This window comes from Coregonus clupeaformis, chromosome 40 (genome assembly GCF_020615455.1).
Source record: "Coregonus clupeaformis isolate EN_2021a chromosome 40, ASM2061545v1, whole genome shotgun sequence".
NCBI classification, from domain to species: Eukaryota; Metazoa; Chordata; class Actinopteri; order Salmoniformes; family Salmonidae; genus Coregonus; species Coregonus clupeaformis.
The window spans coordinates 19,559,827-19,585,037 of NC_059231.1; the positions used below are offsets into that span (position 1 = coordinate 19,559,827).

Below are 25,211 nucleotides of genomic sequence, written 5' to 3' on the forward strand. Positions count from 1 at the left end.
GGAGGTCAGGGCCTCTGGGCACGTGCCCTGTGTGCCCGGTTGGTATTCGGCCATTATTGCTACAAGTTTAAATAGCTGTCTAGACTAACTACCAATCTAAAAATTGTTAGTTGACATGGCTAATTGAGTGACTGTCAGTGACTGACATAACAAGAGAAAAACTGCTGATCCACAAGCAAATTTCGAAATTGCACCTGCTGTATCCTACTATTCTTACTCTCAATAGTTAGTTAAGACCTGACTGAGTTCCTTTTTTTTGGGTCGGGCCCCCTTAGTGGCCAGGGGCCCTAAGCGACCGCTTATGTCGCTTATGCCTGGAACCGGCCCTGCATGCAGCATGCAGACATAGGAGGTCCCGTGAAAAAAACTTGCCCCCCTATGGAAATAAAATGCCCGTGCAACTGATTCGTTCTAGTGTCACTCTCTAGTGAGTCCCCCCTGTCTTTACTTGGAATCTGCTGCCCCTATCCCTCTCCTCGCGACGAGAACATCTGGAACGCTTCCAAAATGAGGCGTTCCAGAGCCCGCGACTTCTGACTCCACCTATCCTGCTTTGTTTTGTCATCTGCGTGCGTTTTGGAGCTACGAGTGCCAAATACCCGTGCGTATTGGTTGCTTGGCGCGTCAATCATGATTTCTAAAATAACTGGGAGGAGCAGGGCCAGAAAGAGGTGGGGAGGACTAGAGGCGGCGCAACTGTCAGTTGTGTTCCGAATTGTCGTCAAAATTGGTTGCAGACTCGTCTAAAGTGTTTAGCAGTTCAGTGTACTTTGAGATCTTAATGGATGTACGGACCTATGGGAGATAAATCTTATTCTCCCCATAACAACATATATCACAGCGTAAAGTTGACTGCCTTGCACTTTGGTAACTGTGTCGGTGACTGTTGGATGGTAAGGTAGACAGCTTCTTTGAGCAGGAAGGTTAGGCTACCCTGGGAGCCTACACCTAAAACCTGTGTTGTTTTAAGGATTTTTATGCGAAGTTTCTTCTTCCCAATGTTAATCTATCATTGAGTGTGAGTTAGCATCGTTGGAAGCATTCGGGACTGCTGCCAATCTGTGAGGTTGGGACTTGTTGCGTGAAAAACACGTCCGCCGGGAATAGTATTTTAGGGTTAACCCTTTTTTTAAACCAATTTGCATTCAAGTCGGTGCGTGTCAGTGGTGTTTTGAATTCACAACAGGACACATTTTCGAGTGTCTGGTGGGTGGGTGTTCCCCAATCGTCTGATTCTAGCCCATACAGTATACAAGTTAGGTCAACTTTGTGGAAACTGGAGAGCGAACATGAGACTGGATGTGATGGACTTTAGGCGTAATTAAAGAAATTTAAGTAATTACCTAGGCCTACCCAACTGCCGGACCGGAGCGGCTCTAATGGTCTAACGGAACCGCCCGAGGCCAGATGAGCGCTGGAGTATTTTTGGAAAGGCGAAGCAGACCCCTCCATAGCCTACCCCTGCACTTATGTAAATAAATGGCACCCATAAACAACCAACGACCAACGCAAACTCACTCCGAGGCAATACGTCGAATTTAGTGATTTCCTATAGCCTGTAACTTGAACTTGGGCTTCTGTTGAGAAGATGTCGGAGCAAGAGCGCTATGGGGACGGGCTGTGCGACGATGGAGCTCCAGAGATCATCCCGACGAGAGCGTCCAGGGCGGGCAGGCGGAGCGGAGTCATCCTCCCCGGCCAGGACAACGATACAGTCCTGGAGGCAGTGAGGGCAGCCCCCCGCAGGAGCAGCATCATCAAGGTAAGAGATTCGTTTCTTGAAGTGATTGTTGAGGCTACATGAAATGATGACACTGGCTAAATCTATCTGATCGATTTAGGTTAACAGATCTGTTTCACACAAGCACATGCTTTTACCTGAGCCATTTGTTTACCTTAGTTCACCCGAAAAAAACTAATAGCCAGTCTTCAAATTAAAAGGCCATCGGCTAATACAGTGGTTCCCAACCTATTTTGGTTACTCTACCACCAACTGAATTTTGAAGTAGGATAGGCTACAGCGGGTTGTGATTACATTTGCGTGCGAACATGAACAAGCACCAGACAAATGCCAATACTCTTCAGAGACTGTCTCAATGTGGGTCTCAGACTTATTAATGCCTCACACTGCACAGCAAAATCAATTGGTGATAAAATAACACTTTTGAAAGTGTTAAAGATTTAACTCTGTTGCAGTGTTCCCCATTCAACTTTTAAAGTGTTCAAATTAACTTAATTGTGGTGTTTGCATAGCTCTACTGTATAGTAATATGCAACACCTACAGTGTAAAACATAACACTTGATTTAGAGTAAACTGGACTCACTTTGCTTAGGGCTGACCCTTTTACACTTTCTCAGTGTATGAAATGAACACCTGTAGTCTTACAGTAAATCATTTTTGAGGGTTGTTTTAACACTGTATGGTTCAAAGCCTAATTTGCATATTTCCCAGGGTGCCTTTTCTTTTCGAGTGAATTGTAGTTACCACCCATGACTGTATTTGTTATTGACAGAGACATGGTTATTGAATTCTTTCATTTAAAAGACCTGTACTACACCGGCACCAGCTTGGGCTTGCAAACTATTACAGACTACAAAGGGAAGCACAGCTGCGAGCTGTCCAGTGACACTAGCCTACCAGACGAGCTGAAGCATGCATGAGAGCATCAGCTGTTCCGGACGACTGTGTGATCACGCTCTCCGTAGCCGATGTGAGAAAGACCTTTAAACAGGTCAACATTCACAAGGCTGCAGGGCCAGACGGATTACCAGGACGTGTACTCCGAGCATGCGCTGAACAACTGGCAAGTGTCTTCACTGACATTTTTAACCTGTCCCTGACTGAGTCTGTAATACCAACATGTTTCAAGCAGACCACCATAGTCCCTGTGCCCAAGAACACTAAGGTAACCTGCCTAAATGACTACCGACCCGTAGCACTCACGTCTGTAGCCATGAAGTGCTTTGAAAGGCTGGTCATGGCTCACATCAACACCATTATCCCAGAAACCCTAGACCCACTCCAATTTACATACCACCCCAACAGATCCACAGATGATGCAAACTCTGTTGTACTCCACACTGCCCTTTCCCACCTGGACAAAAGGAACACCTACTTGAGAATGCTGTTCATTGACTACAGCTCAGCGTCAACACCATAGTGTCCTCAAAGCTCATCACCAAGCTAAGGACCCTGGGACTAAACACCTCCCTCTGCAGCTGGATCCTGGACTTCCTGACGGGCCGCCCCCAGGTGGTAAGGGTAGGTAACAACACATCTGCCACGCTGATCCTCAACACGGGGGCCCCTCAGGGGTGCGTGTTCAGTCCCCTCCTGTACTCCCTGTTCACCAATGACTGCATGGCCAGGCACGACTCCAACACCATCATTAAGTTTGCCGACAACACAACAGTGGTAGGCCTGATCACAGACAACGATGAGACAGCCTATAGGGAGGAGGTCAGACACCTGGCCGTGTGGTGCCAGGATAACAATCTCTCCCTCAACGTGATCAAGACAAAGGAGATGGTTGTTGACTACAGGAAAAAGAGGACCGAGCATGCCCCCATTCTCATCGACGGGGCTGTAGTGGAGCAGGTTGAGAGCTTCAAGTTCCTTGGTGTCCACATCACCAACAAACTATCATGGTTCAAACACACCAAGACAGTCATGAAGAGGGCACAACAAAGCCTATTCCCCCTCAGGAGACTGAAAATATTTGGCATGGGTCCTCAAATACTCAAAAAGTTCTACAGCTGCACCATCGGGAGCATCCTGACTGGTTGCATCACTGCCTGGTATGGCAACTGCTCAGCCTCTGACCGCAAGGCACTACAGAAGGTAGTGCGTATGGTCCAGTACATCACTGGGGCCAAGCTTCCTGCTATCCAGGACCTCTATACCAGGCGGTGTCGGAGGAAGGCCTAAAAACAGTCAAAGACTCCAGCCACCCTAGTCATAGACTGTTCTCTCTGCTACCGCATGGCAAGTGGTACCGGAGCGCCAAGTCTAGGTCCAAAAGGCTTCTTAACAGCTTCTACCCCCAAGCCATAAGACTCCTGAACAGCTAATCAAATGGCTACCCGGACTATTTGCATTGTGACATTAAGATGGCTTGCAAAGTGATGTATAATTCCTATTGGAATCGAGCCAGAGTTAGGATATCCAACAGTTGAAATTTTTGTTCACCAGCATTCAGAATGACTGTCAGGGTTAGGAAAGTTTATAAGAAGACTACCTAAACCAATTAAACTGGAGCAACCATTTCAGTAACGGGTGCAAAAAATGTATGTTATTTATCCATGTGTAGCATAAGATTAATCAATCAATCAATGTACATGCAAAAACAGATATTAAAAACAATCCCAACAAATATTTTCTACAATAGAGCATGCTGGGAAATATGATTTTTTTGTCGTAGCCGGCCGCGACCGGGAGACCCATGGGGCAGCGCACAATTGGCCCAGCGTCGTCTAGGGTAGGGAATGGCCGGCAGGGGATGTAGCTCAGTTCGTAGAGCATGGCGTTTGCAACACCAGGGTTGTGGGTTCGATTCCCACGGGGGGTATGAAAAAAAAAAAAGTAATGTATGCACTAACTGTAAGTCGCTCTGGATAAGAGCGTCTGCTAAATGACTAAAATGTAAATGTAATGATAAGGATGGGCATGGTTTTGATAGGACTGTTTTACTCTCCAAAGTAAAACAGTGGTTATTAACACCAACACTGGGGGTTAATTTACACTCTTACAGAGTTAATTTAACTCCTGAATCAACACTAGAAATGTTACACTGAAAAATCAACATTGGCCAATTTGCTGTGTGGATGACAATGTTATTGAGGACTTATAAGAACTGTGTCTAATTTCCGAGGAGAGGAACTTGCAGGGTGCCATGGTTAGGCTATAATGGTGTTCTGAAACTGAAATGATGTCGGTCTTTTGGTCTCAGTTCGTTTGGATATACACTGTAAGCAACAGCAGGTGCCACTCGTGGTATCGTTGTGATTTTAACTGTTACGCACTGCATATTTTTCTGCAATGAATTCGCAAAAGAATGTAGGCTACACATTGTTCACTCAACCTGTGACGCCCGCCCGCATCTACTCCTGATAACACCGCACATTCCATGCCACGCGCCGGGTGATCTCAATCCAGGCCCACACAGCGCATCACACAGCGCATCACATAGCGCATCACACGTGTATTCACATGCCAAACCTAATCTGTACGATTATGCACTCTTTATTTCCATTTCATAATGGAATTATGAGAAACCTGAATATGCCAAAACACACCCTCATAGAAGTTGTCTTTCAAAAGAAGCTCTCACCAGCAAAGATTTAAATTCCAATATATGATCAATAAAGTCACCATCTTAACATCATCAACAACAGTTGAATAGTTGTTATCAATTTAGATAACCTGTTATAAAACAATAACAATTCAGAGCTGCTTATACTTTTCTAAATAACACATCCAATGAAGAATGATCCTGCCCTCTATCTATGAGCTCAGTTCTTGTCTGAATCCAGGATGGACTGTGGTCAAATATGGTCTACAGTATATACTGACAAGATATCGGTGTCTCCGCTCTAACAATGGGAATAAATCTTCGTAAATGTGGTGAGTGTGGTGAAAGGAGTCAGGCGCAGGAGGGTAATCACCGAATACAGAGTTTATTCCTTTGTTGACACACAAATGCGCTCCAATAGCGATCAACTAAACAGGCACAGGGGAAACAAACATCCCTGGCAATTACACTGTAACGGAATCCAATAATACATAGGCACAGGGGGAAAATCAACCCTGGCAACACAATGTTATGAGCAGCTCCACCGAGTTACATGCTCTCACAATTAACAATCACCCACAAGGACAAGGGGGCAGAGGGAACACTTATACACGGACTAATTAGGGGATTAGAACCAGGTGTGTGTGATTGACAAGACAATTGTGATGATGATTGGGGCGGCAGTGGTTAGTACTCCAGTGACGACGAACGCTGAAGCCTGCCCGAACAAGGAGGGGAGGCAGCCTCGGCCGAAGTCGTGACAGTAAAGGCGTAAGGCTTTGCCTCTTCCTCTCTGCTGTGGTTGACCCTGTGGTTGACCCTGTGGTTAACCATATACCACTGACCAGCAGCTACAGGCCAGGCTAGGGTGACATCATACCTTTCCACGGTCGCTAGATGTGATCTGATGTCAGTTGACTTTACCAGAGGAGGATCATGTTATATATAGATCACTGTTAAAGACGTCCTCCAGCAATAGGATAAATACAGTAAAGTACACAAACTGAAGGGTAAAAACAAACTGAAGGGTAAAAACAAACTGAAGGGTAAAAACAAACTGAAGGGTAAAAACAAACTGAAGGGTAAAAACATACAGTGGGGAGAACAAGTATTTGATACACTGCCGATTTTGCAGGTTTTCCTACTTACAAAGCATGTAGAGGTCTGTAATATTTATCATAGGTACACTTCAACTGTGAGAGACGGAATCTAAAACAAAAATCCAGAAAATCACATTGTATGATTTTTAAGTAATTAATTTGCATTTTATTGCATGACATAAGTATTTGATCACCTACCAACCAGTAAGAATTCCGGCTCTCACAGACCTGTTAGTTTTTCTTTAAGAAGCCCTCCTGTTCTCCACTCATTACCTACATTAACTGCACCTGTTTGAACTCATTACCTGTATAAAAGAGACCTGTCCACACACTCAATCAAACAGACTCCAACCTCTCCACAATGGCCTAGACCAGAGAGCTGTGTAAGGACATCAGGGATAAAATTGTAGACCTGCACAAGGCTGGGATGGGCTACAGGACAATAGGCAAGCAGCTTGGTGAGAAGGCAACAACTGTTGGCGCAATTATTAGAAAATGGAAGAAGTTCAAGATGACGGTCAATCACCCTCGGTCTGGCGCTCCATGCAAGATCTCACCTCGTGGGGCATCAATGATCATGAGGAAGGTGAGGGATCAGCCCAGAACTACACGGCAGGACCTGGTCAATGACCTGAAGAGAGCTGGGACCACAGTCTTAAAGAAAACCATTAGTAACACACTACGCCGTCATGGATTAAAATCCTGCAGGGTACGCAAGGTCCCCCTGCTCAAGCCAGCGCATGTCCAGGCCCGTCTGAAGTTTGCCAATGACCATCTGGATGATCCAGAGGAGGAATGGGAGAAGGTCATGTGGTCTGATGAGACAAAAATAGTGATTTTTGGTCTAAACTCCACTCGCCATGTTTGGAGGAAGAAGAAGGATGAGTACAACCCCAAGAACACCATCCCAACCGTGAAGCATGGATGTGGAAACATCATTCTTTGGGGATGCTTTTCTGCAAAGGGGACAGGACGACTGCACCGTATTGAGGGGACGATGGATGGGGCCATGTATCGCGAGATCTTGGCCAACAACCTCCTTCCCTCAGTAAGAGCATTGAAGATGGGTCGTGGCTGGGTCTTCCAGCATGACAACGACTCGAAACACACAGCCAGGGCAACTAAGGAGTGGCTCCGTAAGAAGCATCTCAATGTCCTGGAGTGGCCTAGCTAGTCTCCAGACCTGAACCCAATAGAAAATCTTTGGAGGGAGCTGAAAGTCCGTATTGCCCAGCGACAGCCCCCGAAACCTGAAGGATCTGGAGAAGGTCTGTATGGAGGAGTGGGCCAAAATCCCTGCTGCAGTGTGTGCAAACCTGGTCAAGACCTACAGGAAATGTATGATCTCTGTAATTGCAAACAAAGGTTTCTGTACCAAATATTAAGTTCTGCTTTTCTGATGTATCAAATACTTATGTCATGCAATAAAATGCAAATTAATTACTTAAAAATCATACAATGTGATTTCCTGGATTTTTGTTTTAGATTCCATCTCTCACAGTTGAAGTGTACCTATGATAGAAATGACAGACCTCTACATGCTTTGTAAGTAGGAAAACCTGCAAAATCGGCAGTGTATCAAATACTTGTTCTCCCCACTGTATGTTATGAGCAAAATGTTTTTTTTTTTTTTACTTCAAGGAGTTGGTCTGATGGACAGATGTGATGTCATCTGCCTTCCCCCTTGCTTGAGGAACAATAGAGGAGCAACCACCTATTGAGATGTGCCTTTTGTTAAGTAAATCAGATGTTATATGAGGTGAAAAGGAGACTGGAGGAGAACTTTAAATAGATGTCCACCCTCAGAGGACTTACAGTGGCTTGCGAAAGTATTCACCCCCCCTTGGCATTTTTCCTATTTTGTTGCCTTACAACCTGGAATTAAAATGGATTTTGGGGGGGTTTGTATCATTTGATTTACACAAAACTGCTCCAGCTCCTTCAAGTTGGATGGGTTCCGCTGGTGTACATCAATCTTTAAGTCATACCACAGTTCTCAATTGGATTGAGGTCTGGGCTTTGACTAGGCCATTCCAAGACATTTAAATGTTTCCCCTTAAACCACTCAAGTGTTGCTTTAGCAGTATGCTTAGGGTCATTGTCCTGCTGGAAGGTAAACCTCCATCCCAGTCTCAAATCTCTGGAAGACTGAAACAGGTTTCCCTCAAGAATTTCCCTGTATTTAGCGCCATCCATCATTGCTTCAATTCTGACCAGTTTACCAGTCCCTGCCATCTGACCAGAGTACCTTCTTCCATATGTTTGGGGAGTCTCCCACATGCCTTTTGGCGCACATCAAACGTGTTTGCTCATTTTTTTCTTTAAGCAATGGCTTTTTTTCTGGCCACTCTTCTGTAAAGCCCAGCTCTGTGGAGTGTACGGCTTAAAGTGGTCCTATGGACAGAAACTCCAATCTCCGCTGTGGAGCTTTGCAGCTCCTTCAGGGTTATCTTTGGTCTCTTTGTTGCCTCTCTGATTAATGCCCTCCTTGCCTGGTCCGTGAGTTTTGGTGGGCGGCCCTCTCTTGGCAAGTTTGTTGTGGTGCCATATTCTTTCAATTTTTTAATAATGGATTTAATGGTGCTCTGTGGGATGTTCAAAGTTTCTGATATTTTTTTATAACCCAACCCTGATCTGTACTTCTCCACAACTTTGTCCCTGACCTGTTTGGAGAGCTCCTTGGTCTTCATGGTGCCGCTTGCTTGGTGGTGCCCCTTGCTTAGTGGTGTTGCAGACTCTGGGGCCTTTCAGAACAGGTGTATATATACTGAGATCATGTGACAGATCATGTGACACTTAGATTGCACACAGGTGGACTTTATTTAGCTAATTATGTGACTTCTGAAGGTAATTAGTTGCACCAGATGTTATTTAGGGGCTTCATAGCAAAGGGGGTAAATATATATGCACGAAAAAAGTTATTTTTTTCATTTCACTTCCCCAATTTGGACTATTTTGTGTATGTCCATTACATGAAATCCAAATAAAAATCAATTTAAATTACAGGTTGTAATGCAACAACATAGGAAAAAACGCCAAGGGGGATGAATACTTTTGCAAGGCACTGTGTAGGGAGGCTTGTGTGTGTGTGTGTGTGTGTGTACTCCCAGCTGAGAGGCTCTGATTTGGTGATTGTGTTAACAGAGCCCTCTCTCTGTCCTAGTGGCAGGAAGTGTCACGGGTGATTCAACGATAAAGAGAGGATGAGAGTGATGTCAGTGACAGACACGGAGAGAAGGGAACAGAGGGAGGGGGAGAGAGGCAGGGAGAGGGAGACATGAAGGGAAGGGACCAGAGGGAGGGGGAGAGAGGCAGGGAGAGGGAGAGACATGGAGGGAAGGGACGAGAGGGAGGGGGAGAGAGGCAGGGAGAGGGAGAGACATGGAGGGAAGGGACCAGAGGGAGGGGGAGAGAGGTGCAGGGAGAGGGAGAGACATGGAGGGAAGGGAACAGAGGGAGGGGGAGAGAGGCAGGGAGAGGGAGAGACATGGAGGGAAGGGAACAGAGGGAGGGGGAGAGAGGCAGGGAGAGGGAGAGACATGGAGGGAAGGGACCAGAGGGAGGGGGAGAGAGGCAGGGAGAGGGAGACATGGAGGGAAGGGAACAGAGGGAGGGGGAGAGAGGCAGGGAGAGGGAGAGACATGGAGGGAAGGGAACAGAGGGAGGGGGAGAGAGGCAGGGAGAGGGAGAGACATGGAGGGAAGGGAACAGAGGGAGGGGGAGAGAGGCAGGGAGAGGGAGAGACATGGAGGGAAGGGAACAGAGGGAGGGGGAGAGAGGCAGGGAGAGGGAGAGACATGAAGGGAAGGATGGAGGGGGGAGAGGGATGAAGGAGGGTCACAGAGGAAGGACAGGGATGGAGACAGAGGGAGAAAGAGATGAATTAGACAGGGGGCTTGTGACTTGGCCCAGCCTCTCTATGGCAGTGCTCACATTAGTTCCCATGTGTGAGTAACTGTGTCCTCCTCAAACAAAGATGCCCAGACAGAGGAACCCTGATAGGAACCTTGCTAATCAACAGGACTTGGTTGTTTAGGGAAACCGATGGAGACGCACCCCTCAGAAATGAAGGGATGGGCGAGGTTGGCGGCACCCATGTCTGAACTTTCCCTCTGGCTCTGAACAACACTGATTGATGCATCAACAGCCTCTGCCTGTCATGTCTGTACGTAGGAAGTGGTCAGCCCAGAGGTCCTACATCTTATTCTTTTGAGTCATTTCCTTGTCATTCTCTCACTGTAAATTACAAAAACGAACAACAAAAGTCATTCAGTCACATGATCAGGCACTAGATGCCCAGACCAGAAAGTTACACTGGTCAGCCTGTGTCTCAGTCTGCCATTCCACTAATACCCATTATAGTCCATGGGCCTGACCCCCAAATTCAGGCTCACTTGGGGTGACGACGATGTCTCATAGTGATTTTCTTGAAGGTCTATGTCCCCAGAGTTGTAAAATGTGTGATAGCAGTGCAGCAATGGCACATTTCTCTGTGTTATCAATATATATTTCATCCCTCCATCCCATTCATTTTCCCCATAGGGATTTTCCCCTATAGAATAGAATAGAATAAGACTTTATTGTCCATCCAGGATGGACATTTTTCTTTGGCATCACCTTCCATTAAAAGGATCACATACAGTGGGGAAAAAAAGTATTTAGTCAGCCACCAATTGTGCAAGTTCTCCCACTTAAAAAGATGAGAGAGGCCTGTAATTTTCATCATAGGTACACGTCAACTATGACAGACAAAATGAGGAAAAAAAATCCAGAAAATCACATTGTAGGATTTTTATGAATTTATTTGCAAATTATGGTGGAAAATAAGTATTTGGTCAATAACAAAAGTTTCTCAATACTTTGTTATATACCCTTTGTTGGCAATGACACAGGTCAAACGTTTTCTGTAAGTCTTCACAAGGTTTTCACACACTGTTGCTGGTATTTTGGCCCATTCCTCCATGCAGATCTCCTCTAGAGCAGTGATGTTTTGGGGCTGTCGCTGGGCAACACAGACGTTCAACTCCCTCCAAAGATTTTCTATGGAGTTGAGATCTGGAGACTGGCTAGGCCACTCCAGGACCTTGAAATGCTTCTTACGAAGCCACTCCTTCATTGCCCGGGCGGTGTGTTTGGGATCATTGTCATGCTGAAAGACCCAGCCACGTTTCATCTTCAATGCCCTTGCTGATGGAAGGAGGTTTTCACTCAAAATCTCACGATACATGGCCCCATTCATTCGTTCCTTTACACAGATCAGTCGTCCTGGTCCCTTTGCAGAAAAACAGCCCCAAAGCATGATGTTTCCACCCCCATACTTCACAGTAGGTATGGTGTTCTTTGGATGCAACTCAGCATTCTTTGTCCTCCAAACACGACGAGTTGAGTTTTTACCAAAAAGTTCTATTTTGGTTTCATCTGACCATATGACATTCTCCCAATCCTCTTCTGGATCATCCAAATGCACTCTAGCAAACTTCAGACAGGCCTGGACATGTACTGGCTTAAGCAGGCGGACACGTCTGCACTGCAGGATTTGAGTCCCTGGCGGCGTAGTGTTTTACTGATGGTAGGCTTTGTTACTTTGGTCCCAGCTCTCTGCAGGTCATTCACTAGGTCCCCCCGTGTGGTTCTGGGATTTTTGCTCACCGTTCTTGTGATCATTTTGACCCTATGGGGTGAGATCTTGCGTGGAGCCCCAGATCGAGGGAGATTATCAGTGGTCTTGTATGTCTTCCATTTCCTAATAATTGCTCCCACAGTTGATTTCTTCAAACCAAGCTGCTTACCTATTGCAGATTCAGTCTTCCCAGCCTGGTGCAGGTCTACAATTTTGTTTCTGGTGTCCTTTGTCAGCTCTTTGGTCTTGGCCATAGTGGAGTTTGGAGTGTGACTGTTTGAGGTTGTGGACAGGTGTCTTTTATACTGATAACAAGTTCAAACAGATGCCATTAATACAGGTAACGAGTGGAGGACAGAGGAGCCTCTTAAAGAAGAAGTTACAGGTCTGTGAGAGCCAGAAATCTTGCTTGTTTGTAGGTGACCAAATACTTATTTTCCACCATAATTTGCAAATAAATTCATAAAAAATCCTACAATGTGATTTTCTGGATTTTTTTTTCTCAATTTGTCTTTCATAGTTGACGTGTACCTATGATGAAAATTACAGGCCTCTCTCATCTTTTTAAGTGGGAGAACTTGCACAAATAGTGGCTGACTAAATACTTTTTTTCCCCACTGTACACATACATTCTCACATCATACACATTTAAACCAGTCAGTCCATCATACTGCATACACTAAAAACATAGCGGACATTGATACATTCACTCACAACCGACAGCTGTCCCAACTGCACTGGATAGATAAGTACATATACCGATACAATTTATGTTGCATTGAGTAGTCCAACAGCACAAGGAACAAATGTTTTTATAATTTTTTATTTATTTCACCTTTATTTAACCAGGTAAGCCAGAATGAATGTTTGAACACGTTCTTCTTGGCCATGGGCATTCTGAAGCGCCGGCCAGAGGGAAGCCTCTCAAACTGAGGGTGTAGAGGGTGGGAGGGGCCAACGACAGCCAGTCTTCTTTTGGTTTGTCTTGTTGAACAGACTGCTCAGCTGTGCCTGTGGTCGACCAATGACTTTGCTGGCTGTGTTTACTATTCTGGTTCATATTGAGCGTGAGGATGCTCTCCACCAGCTCAGATTACCATATCAGACTGTCATATTGAACGTGAGGATGGTCTCCACCAGCTCAGATTACCATACCAGACTGTCATATTGAACGTGAGGATGGTCTCCACCAGCTCAGATTACCATACCAGACTGTCATATTGAACGTGAGGATGGTCTCCACCAGCTCAGATTACCATATCAGACTGTCATATTGAATGTGAGGATGGTCTCCACCAGCTCAGATTACCATACCAGACTGTCATATTGAACGTGAGGATGGTCTCCACCAGCTCAGATTACCATACCAGACTGTCATATTGAACGTGAGGATGGTCTCCACCAGCTCAGATTATCATACCAGACTGTCATATTGAACGTGAGGATGGTCTCCACCAGCTCAGATTACCATATCAGACTGTCATATTGAACGTGAGGATGGTCTCCACCAGCTCAGATTACCATATCAGACTGTCATATTGAACGTGAGGATGGTCTCCACCAGCTCAGATTACCATACCAGACTGTCATATTGAACGTGAGGATGGTCTCCACCAGCTCAGATTACCATACCAGACTGTCATATTGAACGTGAGGATGGTCTCCACCAGCTCAGATTACCATACCAGACTGTCATATTGAACGTGAGGATGGTCTCCACCAGCTCAGATTACCATACCAGACTGTCATATTGAACGTGAGGATGGTCTCCACCAGCTCAGATTACCATACCAGACTGTCATATTGAACGTGAGGATGGTCTCCACCAGCTCAGATTACCATACCAGACTGTCATATTGAACGTGAGGATGGTCTCCACCAGCTCAGATTACCATACCAGACTGTCATATTGAACGTGAGGATGGTCTCCACCAGCTCAGATTACCATACCAGACTGTCACATTGAACGTGAGGATGGTCTCCACCAGCTCAGATTACCATACCAGACTGTCACATTGAACGTGAGGATGGTCTCCACCAGCTCAGATTACCATACCAGACTGTCATATTGAACGTGAGGATGGTCTCCACCAGCTCAGATTACCATACCAGACTGTCATATTGAACGTGAGGATGGTCTCCACCAGCTCAGATTACCATATCAGACTGTCATATTGAACGTGAGGATGGTCTCCACCAGCTCAGATTACCATACCAGACTGTCATATTGAACGTGAGGATGGTCTCCACCAGCTCAGATTACCATACCAGACTGTCATATTGAACGTGAAGATGGTCTCCACCAGCTCAGATTACCATATCAGACTGTCATATTGAACGTGAGGATGGTCTCCACCAGCTCAGATTACCATACCAGACTGTCATATTGAACGTGAGGATGGTCTCCACCAAGCTGCTCTACACCCTCTCCAGAACATCCTGGCTGACCCCAAACCCCTTCAATTTCCTGATTAAAAACAGGCGCCTTATTGCTTTTAAAAACATACAGTCTGCATTCTCTGTAAAACTCAGCTTGTTATCAATTTGTCTCCCCTAGGTATTTGAAACACTCAACCACCTCCACTGGTTGGTTGTTCAGAGAGAGCGGTTTGGACATTGGCAGGTTGTTGCCATTGATGATCAGCTCCTTTGTCTTTTCCACATTGATGATCTTGTCTGCTAAATGAACTAGTGTAGCCAACAGCATATGGCATAGCCAGATCAGGACCTAACATAAGGACAACTCAGAGTATGCTATTCTGTTCTTCTGAAATAGACTACATTTTCTTCATATCATGTTTCTTTAGACCTGTCTAAAATAAATAATGGATTTATTGTGAAGGGGTAGGCTATATTACATGGATTTATGAGGTCTGCATCAGTGGCTTGTGTGGAAGCTAGGAGATGCTAAATGTGTTTATTACATCAAATTTGATTTGTCACATACACTTGTTTAGCAGATGTAGCAAATGCTTGTGCTTCTAGCTCCGACAGTGCAGTAATATCTAACAAGTAATATCTAAAAATTTCACAACATATACCCAATACACACAAATCTAAGTAAGGAATGGAATTAAGAATATATACATATATGGACGAGCAATGACAGAGCGGCATGGACTAAGATACAGTAGAATATTATAGAATACAGTGTATACATATGAGGTGAATAATGCAAGATATGTAAACATTATTAAGGTGACTAGTGTTCCATTTCTTAAAGTGGCCAGAGATTTCTATAGGCAGCAGCATTCTCTAATGTGCTAGTGATGGCTATTTAACAGTCTGATGGCCTTGAGATAGAAGTCTCTCGGTCCCAGCTTTGATGCACCTGTACTGACCTCGCATTCTGGATGATAGTGGGGTGAACAGGCAGTGGCTCGGGTGGTTGATGTCCTTGATGATCTTTTTGGCCTTCCTGTGACATCGTGTGCTGTAGGTGACCTGGAGGGTGGGTAGTTTGCCCCCGGTAATACGCACCACCCTCTGGAGAGCCCTGCGGTTGCGGGCGGTGCAGTTGCCGTACCAGGTGGTGATACAGCCCGACAGGATGCTCTCAATTGTGCATCTGTAAAAGTTTGTGAGGGTTTTAGGTGCCAAGCCAAATTTCTTCAGTCTCCCGAGGTTGAAGAGACTCTGTTGCGCCTTCTTTACCACACTGTCTGTGTGGGTGGACCATTTCAGTTTGTCAGTGATACGTACGCCACGGAACTTGAAGCTTTCCACCTTCTCTACTACTGTCCCGTCGATGTGGATAGGGGAGTGCACCCTCTGCTGTTTCCTGAAGTCCACGGTCATCTCCTTTGTTTTGTTGACGTTGAGTGAGGGGTTATTTTCCTGGCACCACACTCCCAGAGCCCTCACCTCCTCCCTGTAGGCTGTCTCGTCATTGTTGGTAATCGAGCCTACTACTGTTGTGTCGTCTGCAAACTTGATGATTGAGTTGGAGGCGTGCTTGGCCACGCAGTCATGGGTGAACAGGGAGTACAGGAGTGGGCTGAGCACACACCCTTGTGGGGCCCCAGTGTTGAGGATCAGCGAAGTGCAGGTGTTGTTTCCTACCTTCACCACCTGGGGGCGGCCCATCAGGAAGTCCAGGACCCAGTTGCACAGGGCGGGGTTCAGACCCAGGGCCTCGAGTTTAATGATGAGCTTGGAGGGTACTATGGTGTTGAATGCTGAGCTATAGTCAATGAACAGCATTCTTACAGCAGTGCGATGGCGATTGCATCGTCTGTGGATCTATTGGGGCGGTAAGCAAATATAAGTGGGTCTAGGGTGACAGGTAAGGTAGAGGGGATATGATCCTTGACTAGTCTCTCAAAGCACTTCATGATGACAGAGGTGAGTGCTACGGGGCGATAGTGAAAAGAAGTACTTGAGTTCCTGTATGTTACTACAATTTCACAATGAGTCGTTAATCATGAAACACACACCTCCACCCTTCTGCTTCCCGGAGAGATATTTATTTCTGTCTGCGCGATGAACTGAGAACCCATCTGGCTGGACCGATATCGACAGAATATCCAGAGAGAGCCATGTTTCCGTGAAACAGAGGTGAGTGCTACGGGGCGATAGTCATTTAGTTCAGTTACCTTTGCTTTCTTGGGTACAGGAACAATGGTGGCCATCTTGAAGCATGTGGAGACAGTAGACTGGGAAAGGGAGAGATTGAATATGTCCATGAACACACCAGCCAGCTGGTCTGCGCATGCTCTGAGGACGCAGCTAGGGATGCCATCTGGGCCGGCTGCATGCGAGGGTTAACATGCTTAAATGTCTTACTCACGTCGGCCACGGAGAAGGAGAACCCACAGTCCTTGGTAGTGGGCCGCGTCAGTGGCACTGTGTTATCCTCAAAGCGGGCGAAGAAGGTGTTTAGCTTGTCCGGAAGGAAGACGTCGGTGTCGGCTGGTTTTCCTTTTGTAGTCTGTGATTGTCTGTAGACCCTGCCAAATACGTCTCATGTCTGAGCCGTTGAATTGTGACTCCACTTTGTCTCTATACTGACGTTTTGCCTGTTTAATGGCCTTGCGGAGTGAATAGCTACACTGTTTGTATTCTGCCATATTCCCAGTCACCTTGCCATGGTTAAATGCGGTGGTTCGCGCTTTCAGTTTTGCGGGAATGCTGCCATCTATCCACAGTTTCTGGTTAGGGTAGATTTTAATAGTCTCAGTGGGCACAACATCTCCTATACAGTTCCTGATAAACTCAGTCACCGTTTCAGTGTATTCGTCTAAATTATTTTCACCAGCTACCCGGAACATATCCCAGTCCGCGTGATCAAAATAATATTGAAGCGTGGATTCCGATTGGTCAGACCAGCGTTGAATAGTCCTTAGCACAGGTACTTCCTGTTTTAGTTTCTGCCTATAGGAAGGGAGGAGCAAAATTGAGTCGTGGTTAGATTTGCTGAAAGGAGGGCTGGGGAGGGCCTTGTAACCATCCCGGAAGTTTGAATAGCAATGGTTGAGTATTTTAGCAGCCCGAGTACAACAGTCGATATGTTGATAGAACTTCAGCAGCCTAGTCCTCAAATTTGCTTTGTTAAAATCCCCAGCTACAATAAATGCAGCCTCAGGATATGTGGTTTCCAGTTTGCATAAAGTCAAGTGAAGTTCTTTGAGGGCCGTCGTGGTATCGGCTTGAGGGGGGATATACACGGCCGTGACTATAACCAAAGAAAATTATCTTGGGAGATAATACGGTCGGCATTTGATTGTGAGGTATTCTAGGTTGGGTGAACAAAAAAACTTGAGTTCCTGTATGTTACTACAATTACACCATGAGTCGTTAATCATGAAACACACACCTCCGCCCTTCTGCTTCCCAGAGAGATATTTATTTCTGTCTGCGCAATGAACTGAGAACCCATCTGGCTGGACCGATTTCGACAGAATATCCAGAGAGAGCCATGTTTCCGTGGAACAAAGTATGTTACAATCCCTGATGTCTCTCTGGAAAGAAACCCTTGCCCTGAGCTCGTCAACTTTGTTATCTAAAGACTGAACATTAGCGAGTAATATACTCGGAAGCGGTGGGTGGTGTGCGCACCTCCTAAGTCGAACCAGCAGGCCGCTCTTGTTGGGAAATACACAATTTTTGTGTTAATGACAGTATACTCACAGAACTGGATGTATGATGTGATGCTGTCTGTCATCTCACAAGTCAAAGAACACCTCCCAGTCTGTGATGTCAAAGCAATCCTTGAGCTCCTCCCTACTCTCCTCTGTCCATACCTGAATGGATTTCTCTACAGGTTTGTCGTGTTTCACCTGCTGCCTGTATCTCGGTAGGAGATGGATAACGTTATGGTCTGATTTCCCAATGGATGCTCCAGACACTGCCGGGTATGCGTCATCTACGTTGCCATAACACTGGTCCAGGATGCTAGTTGAGCGAGTTGGACAGGTGACGTACTGTTGGAGAGTGGGGAAGTGCGCGATAGGGAGAGCGTTTTAAAATCCCCAACCACAAATACTGGCTGGTCAGCTGATCGTGAAAGCGCATCATTGAAACAGTCTGTAATCCTGCCAGCAGCTTTCTTATTGGTAAGTCCAGGTACATAGATCAGAATAATGGGAATCTGTCCAAACTCACGTGGTAGATAGAATGGCCTGAATGATCCAATGAGAATCTCATAGTCTCTGGTGCACACTTGTGCAATCACATTACACTGCGTGGCCCAAGTATTATCTACAAAGATACATAGCCCCCCACCTATTGATTCATGAGATGTTGTTTAGTCTCCATCTGCTCTAATAACAGTGTATCCATCAATGTTCACATCAATATTGTCCTGCTTGAGCCACGTTTCTGTAAAGCAGATTAAATGAGTTATCCTATGACAAACAATGTCAGTATACAACAAGTTATTGCTCAAGTATACCCTTTAAACATATAACATTGGAAAGCTTAAATTAACAGCTATCCATCAGACACATTTTCGGAATGTTTGGGTCAACAGAACTTTGACCTTTGACCTCTAAGGTACATATCAGAATTACTTGTATAAATTCCACAAAAAAAAAAGGAAACCCTTATACATTTTCAACTTTGTTAGACAAGTGGTTCTGAAGGGTCATTAAATTATCTTTCAAATGATACATAGTATAACCAACTTTGGAAGCACCACCTACAACTATTGTTTAAAAATAGCCCATATTGTGCAACTGACATTAGAATGTTGGAAGCTTAGCCATTGATTTCCATGTAGTGGGATGTTTTTGGATTGTAACTTCGGTGATAGAAGCATCAAATTGCACACACAGCTAGAACAGGGTTTTAAAAAGATTTGTAGATACAGGGCCATCACAGGATTCACGCATTAACCCCACAGAAGGCTTTCTTTCAATATGGCCGCCAACTAACTCAGTGGGATCTTATTGGATCAATTTCACATGAACATACCTGTATGAAATATAATTGTGGTATGCCCAATAATATCTTAAAATGTTCATAGTGATGTAGAATATACAACCACGTGAGCCAGGTGTGCCAGATATATACAATTATTCACAGAATTGTGGTAAGAATGTGCCCAAAAACTGTCCGAATCACTGATTTCTGAAAATGTTTCAATCATTCTGATAATATACCCTAGAGGTCAAAGTTCTGTTGACCTGAACATTCTGAAAATGTGTCTGATGGATAGCTGGGAATCTTAAGCATTCCAATGATATATGATTAAAGGGTATACGTGAGCAATAACTTGTTGTAAACTGACATTGTTTGTCACAGGGTAAAATCCCCAAATACTATTAGACCAGGTGCCTAGAAACAACAACAGAAGAAGAAGATAAATGTGCCACAAGTTCAATATTGTGACATTACCGATTGGACTGACTGGGCTGGCTGGAATACACAATACTCCACTGCATACACTCTGCCCATTAAAATGCTTCAGCAAACAGACAGATGTATCTATCCAGGGATGATTTAATCTTGTTCCCTGTATAAGCATACAGCAAAGTTCTCACACTGTATGTTTGTGTGTGTGTGTGTGTGTGTGTGTGTGTGGACTGGGACAAGGATAATAAGGAATTATCGATTCCTTCGTGCTCTCTGTGTCCTCCCCTGCCTGGCCTGTGAGTCAGTTGTGGATCAAAGTCATCTAGATTATTATAATGTGTCTTGTTTTTGCCTGACCCTCCCAAGGTACTGTAGGCACGTGGTTATAAATGAAGCTTCCCATTCACTCACCATTTCTTCTAGCGCCCACCCAGTTGATCCCTATGCTTTCTCTTAATCCTTGTGCACAAATACATTAAGCACTGTCTTCCTCTCCCACTGAATGATACGGTAATGAAGAGCAGTATTGAATTGAGATTGAACACAACTTCTTACATGTGCTAGTACAGTTACAGTATTACTTTCCATTATGTTTAATGATGAACGGCAGTGAACATTCTGTTGCTCAGCCTATTAGACTGAGATTATAGGAGTGTTCATCTCAATGAAGTTGAACAATTAGGCCTAATGTACATTTTTCCTCAACAATTGAAGAGGAATTCATTACCGTTACTTTTCTCCACCCAACACCAACAGTTGGTGTGTCAGTCTGTCAGGCTTCAGTGAAAGGGAACCACACACACACACTCACTCCCCACTCTGAGGCCTCTCTCTCTCTCTCTCTCTCTCTCTCTCTCTCTCTCTCTCAACAATGATTTGTTTACAAAGTACGCTTGGCTGTGAGTGTGTGTTTATCTGAGTGTGTGTGTGTAGTTATTCTAAGCAGGAAGGGTCTGGCGTGTGTGTGTGTGTGTGTAGGGGAGAGACTGAGGCCTCTGTCCCTCAGTGTCTTCCTGCTACTGGTACCACAGCAGCCCCAAAACTCACACCATCACACCACAGCTGCTCGTGTCAGTTTGTGTGTGTGTGAGTATGTGTTTGCCCTGAGGAATAAGCCTGAATCAAATAGAAACTGTAAAACATATTGCCCTGCGACAGCTGTTTTGTCAATCTATGAAAGACGCTCTACTCCCTGCCACTTTCAGTATACAGTATGACATGGACTGCTATTTATTAAGTTATTGGGAGTGTTCTGTCAGGGTCAAGAGCTTCAATTAAACAAGAGGAAGGGAATAACAGAGGGAGGTGACAGCCAGAGAGAGAGAGAGAGAGAGAAGGGAAGGGAGAGAGAGGGCGCGAGAGGTAGAGAGAGGGCGAGAGAGAGAGAGAGGGCGAGAGGGCGAGAGGGAGAGAGAGAGAGAGAGAGAGAGAGAGAGAGAGAGAGAGAGAGAGAGAGAGAGAGAGAGAGCAAAGACAGCTACAGATGATACATTATGAAGGCCTGGGTTTGGCAAAAACTTCACAAATGTTCCAACATCAATTCATTATTTCTCAATTATTCTTTAGGATACAAATGTAAAATACACTGAGTGTACAAAACATTAGGAACACTCTTTCCATGATGTAGACTAACCAGGTGAATCCAGGTGAAAGTTATGATGCCTTATTGATGTCACCTGTTAAATCCACTTCAATCAGTGTAGATGAAGGGGAGGAGACAGGTTAAATAATGATTTCTAAGCCTTGAGACATGGATTGTGTATGTGTGCCATTTAGAGGGTGAATGGGCAAGAAAAAATATTTAAGTGCCTTTGAACAGGGTATGGTAGTAGGTGCCAGATGCACCGGTTTGAGTGTGTCAAGAACTGCAACGCTGCTGGGTTTTTCACACTCAACAGTTTCCCCTGAGTATCAAGAATGGTCCACCACCCAAATGACATCAAGCCAACTTGACACAACTGTGGGAAGCATTGGAGTCAACATGGGCCAGCATCCCTGTGGAACGCTTTCGACACTTTGTAGTCCATGCCCCGACAAATTGAGAGGGTTCTGAGGGCAAAAGGGGGTGCAACTCAATATTAGGAAGATGTTCCTCATGTTTTGTTCACTCAGTGTATATGTCAACCTCCAAAGGACCCTTCAATGGATAAAAGTTAGTAAAAATCAAAATCATGGTTTTGTTCTAATTTCTTAAGGAATCACCCACATATAGAGAGAGATAAACAGAGAGAAAGAGAGCAATTATACAGAGCGAGACAGTGAAGGAAGGGCTGTGAATGGTGCAGTGTGTGCTTGCTCACCAGAGCATAGTGTTTTACCTCAGGGTGGAGCAGACTGGAGAAGGACTCTGGAGAGAGTGTCCAATCACCAAGGGTGCCTGCAACAACACCTTTAGGTCAACACAGCAGAGCCTACAGGGGGCCGGTCCCATAGGGGTTGTGACGTCACGAGAGGCTACACAGCTTTCAGCGGGATTGCTCAAGTAGTGCAAGGAGACAAGGTTGAAACAAAACAAGGATTTTATTATAGGTCTTGGGAAATTAACGAAAATATAACAAAATTCTGTTCTCTTGTGGCTCTTTAAGGGTTAACAGTTCAGGGATGTCTCTTCCACATCCAGAATCATAATTCTCACTCGCTCAGATAACTTTTCCCCAGCCTTACTGTAGTCCACGTTGCAGCTAGTGGCCAACCCAGCAAAAAGTCCTTCCACATGTCTCTCACGTATTTCCACAGGTGCATATATCCAAAGGTGAGTATTTCCCAAAGGTAAGTATCTCCAAATCCTTATATTCCTCATGGAAGTGGACGTGCAGCACTCTTGTCCTCCAGAGAGCCCAGGTTGGAGACTGTGTCTCTTCACCCCCCACACACTCCCTCAGTGTGTCTCTTCCCTTCCCAAACCTTCAGCTCATCAGCTCCTCATTTGTTTCAGCTGCGTGGGAAGATTGGCCATAGAGGGGTGGAGTTCCCGACCATACCAGCAGATGGAGCCATAGCTGTCTGGGTTTGCAGCCACCTCAGGGGGATGTAACGTCCCTCCAGGACACAGCCTCTCGTGACATCACAGGGTGAAAAGGGGTGACTAACACACGCACACACATGCAAGCACGCACACACACACATACACATGCTGTCAGATACACACCCACGTGTATGCATTCACCCGCTCATGGACACAGGCATAGGCTAAAACATATGCAAACCTTGGCACATCCTACACTTGAAAGCCTATGCTACTTTTTGTATTATAATTACCTAACCACAGTAAACTCTTCTTCACTCAACTCGCTGGACTACCTCTTCTAACCTGCTCTTTCCATTGCAGACTAGGGATGGGCATGAGACACGAGTACTCGAACGGACGTCAAAACTCGATCTTTAACCAGAGATCAATTTCTTTTTTAATACTGTAAAACTATGTTTTTGTCCACCAACAAAATGTTAATGTTGTCTTAAAGAAAACGTTAATTTGCTTTAACTCTAGTGTTCCATTTGCACAACAAAAAAGAAACCAAGCCAAGCATCATACAGTTCTTCTCCCTAAATTCCCTTTCCCCTCTGTGTCTTACTCACTCAATTGCGTTCCGACTGCTCCCTCTACACACACGTGCTGACTGCGCAAACAAGCTACATAAATAAATGGCTATAAAAACTAGGTCCGGGACGATACCAGTGTCGCTATACTAGTTAGTACCGTGGCAAGGAAACAAAACACGAAGTGGGTTAAACTTCTTTAGGAAAATGTTAGAAACAAACATAATTATGTTGTCATCCAGAGTCACATTTATTTATTTTCTAAGCTATAGCACACAATATTTTACATACAGCAGGTTTTTAAAATTTTTTGGCATGGAAGAAATATTGCCATACTGGTATCGTCTCGGCCCTAATAAAAACGTATTTAACTGATGAGATACACAAGGTACATTCCTTGCTAAACGACAACAGTTTTATCACTAATTCAAAATGGACTGGTTGATTGAAGAGGGGTATATGATGTGTTTTGGTATAACTGCGTCCCGTCTATTTTCCACTTAGGCTTCTTTGCGAACTGCTAGTGCCATTTAGAATTGGTTAGCCTATAACCCCCCCTAAATATAGACAGGTTCCACACGGAAAATATGCAAAAATATTCGTTTGATAAAGACAAAGAGCGTATTTCCATCAGAATCATTAAGTGTACTCATCAAACAGATTTCGTGGCCGTAATTCATCACCATGCAGTGTTCAATGTGGAAGTGTTAATCCATTTAGAAAATTCCAAAGAACAGGCAGAATAAACTAAACAGTACAGTGGGGAAAAAGTATTTAGTCAGCCACCAATTGTGCAAGTTCTCCCACTTAAAAAGATGAGAGAGGCCTGTAATTTTCATCATAGGTACACGTCAACTATGACAGACAAAATGAGGGAAAAAAATCCAGAAAATCACATTGTAGGATTTTTAATGAATTTATTTGCAAATTATGGTGGAAAATAAGTATTTGGTCAATAACAAAAGTTTCTCAATACTTTGTTATATACCCTTTGTTGGCAATGACACAGGTCAAACGTTTTCTGTAAGTCTTCACAAGGTTTTCACACACTGTTGCTGGTATTTTGGCCCATTCCTCCATGCAGATCTCCTCTAGAGCAGTGATGTTTTGGGGCTGTCGCTGGGCAACACAGACTTTCAACTCCCCTCCAAAGATTTTCTATGGGGGTTGAGATCTGGAGACTGGCTAGGCCACTCCAGGACCTTGAAATGCTTCTTACGAAGCCACTCCTTCGTTGCCCGGGCGGTGTGTTTGAGATCATTGTCATGCTGAAAGACCCAGCCACGTTTCATCTTCAATGCCCTTGCTGATGGAAGGAGGTTTTCACTCAAAATCTCACGATACATGGCCCCATTCATTCTTTCCTTTACACGAATCAGTCGTCCTGGTCCCTTTGCAGAAAAACAGCCCCAAAGCATGATGTTTCCACCCCCATGCTTCACAGTAGGTATGGTGTTCTTTGGATGCAACTCAGCATTCTTTGTCCTCCAAACACAATGAGTTGAGTTTTTCCAACGGTTTCATCTGACCATATGACATTCTCCCAATCCTCTTCTGGATCATCCAAATGCACTCTAGCAAACTTCAGACGGGCCTGGACATGTACTGGCTTAAGCAGGGGGACACGTCTTGCACGGCAGGATTTGAGTCCCTGGCGGCGTAGTGTGTTACTGATGGTAGGCTTTGTTACTTTGGTCCCAGCTCTCTGCAGGTCATTCACTAGGTCCCCCCGTGTGGTTCTGGGATTTTTGCTCACCGTTCTTGTGATCATTTTGACCCCACGGGGTGAGCTCTTGCGTGGATCCCCAGATCGAGGGAGATTATCAGTGGTCTTGTATGTCTTCCATTTCCTAATAATTGCTCCCACA

At 45.0% G+C, this 25,211-nt stretch overlaps 1 protein-coding gene across 1 annotated transcript in view; it reads left to right on the forward strand.

The window, feature by feature from the left end:
• The first annotated feature begins 685 nt into the window (after positions 1-685).
• LOC121555024 (inactive phospholipase C-like protein 1) overlaps positions 686-25,211 on the forward strand; it is a 105,823-nt gene continuing 81,297 nt past the window's right edge. The window contains 1 exon segment of the mRNA XM_041868791.2: positions 686-1,762. Coding sequence (XP_041724725.1) covers positions 1,589-1,762 — 174 coding nt within the window. The 5' untranslated portion in view covers positions 686-1,588.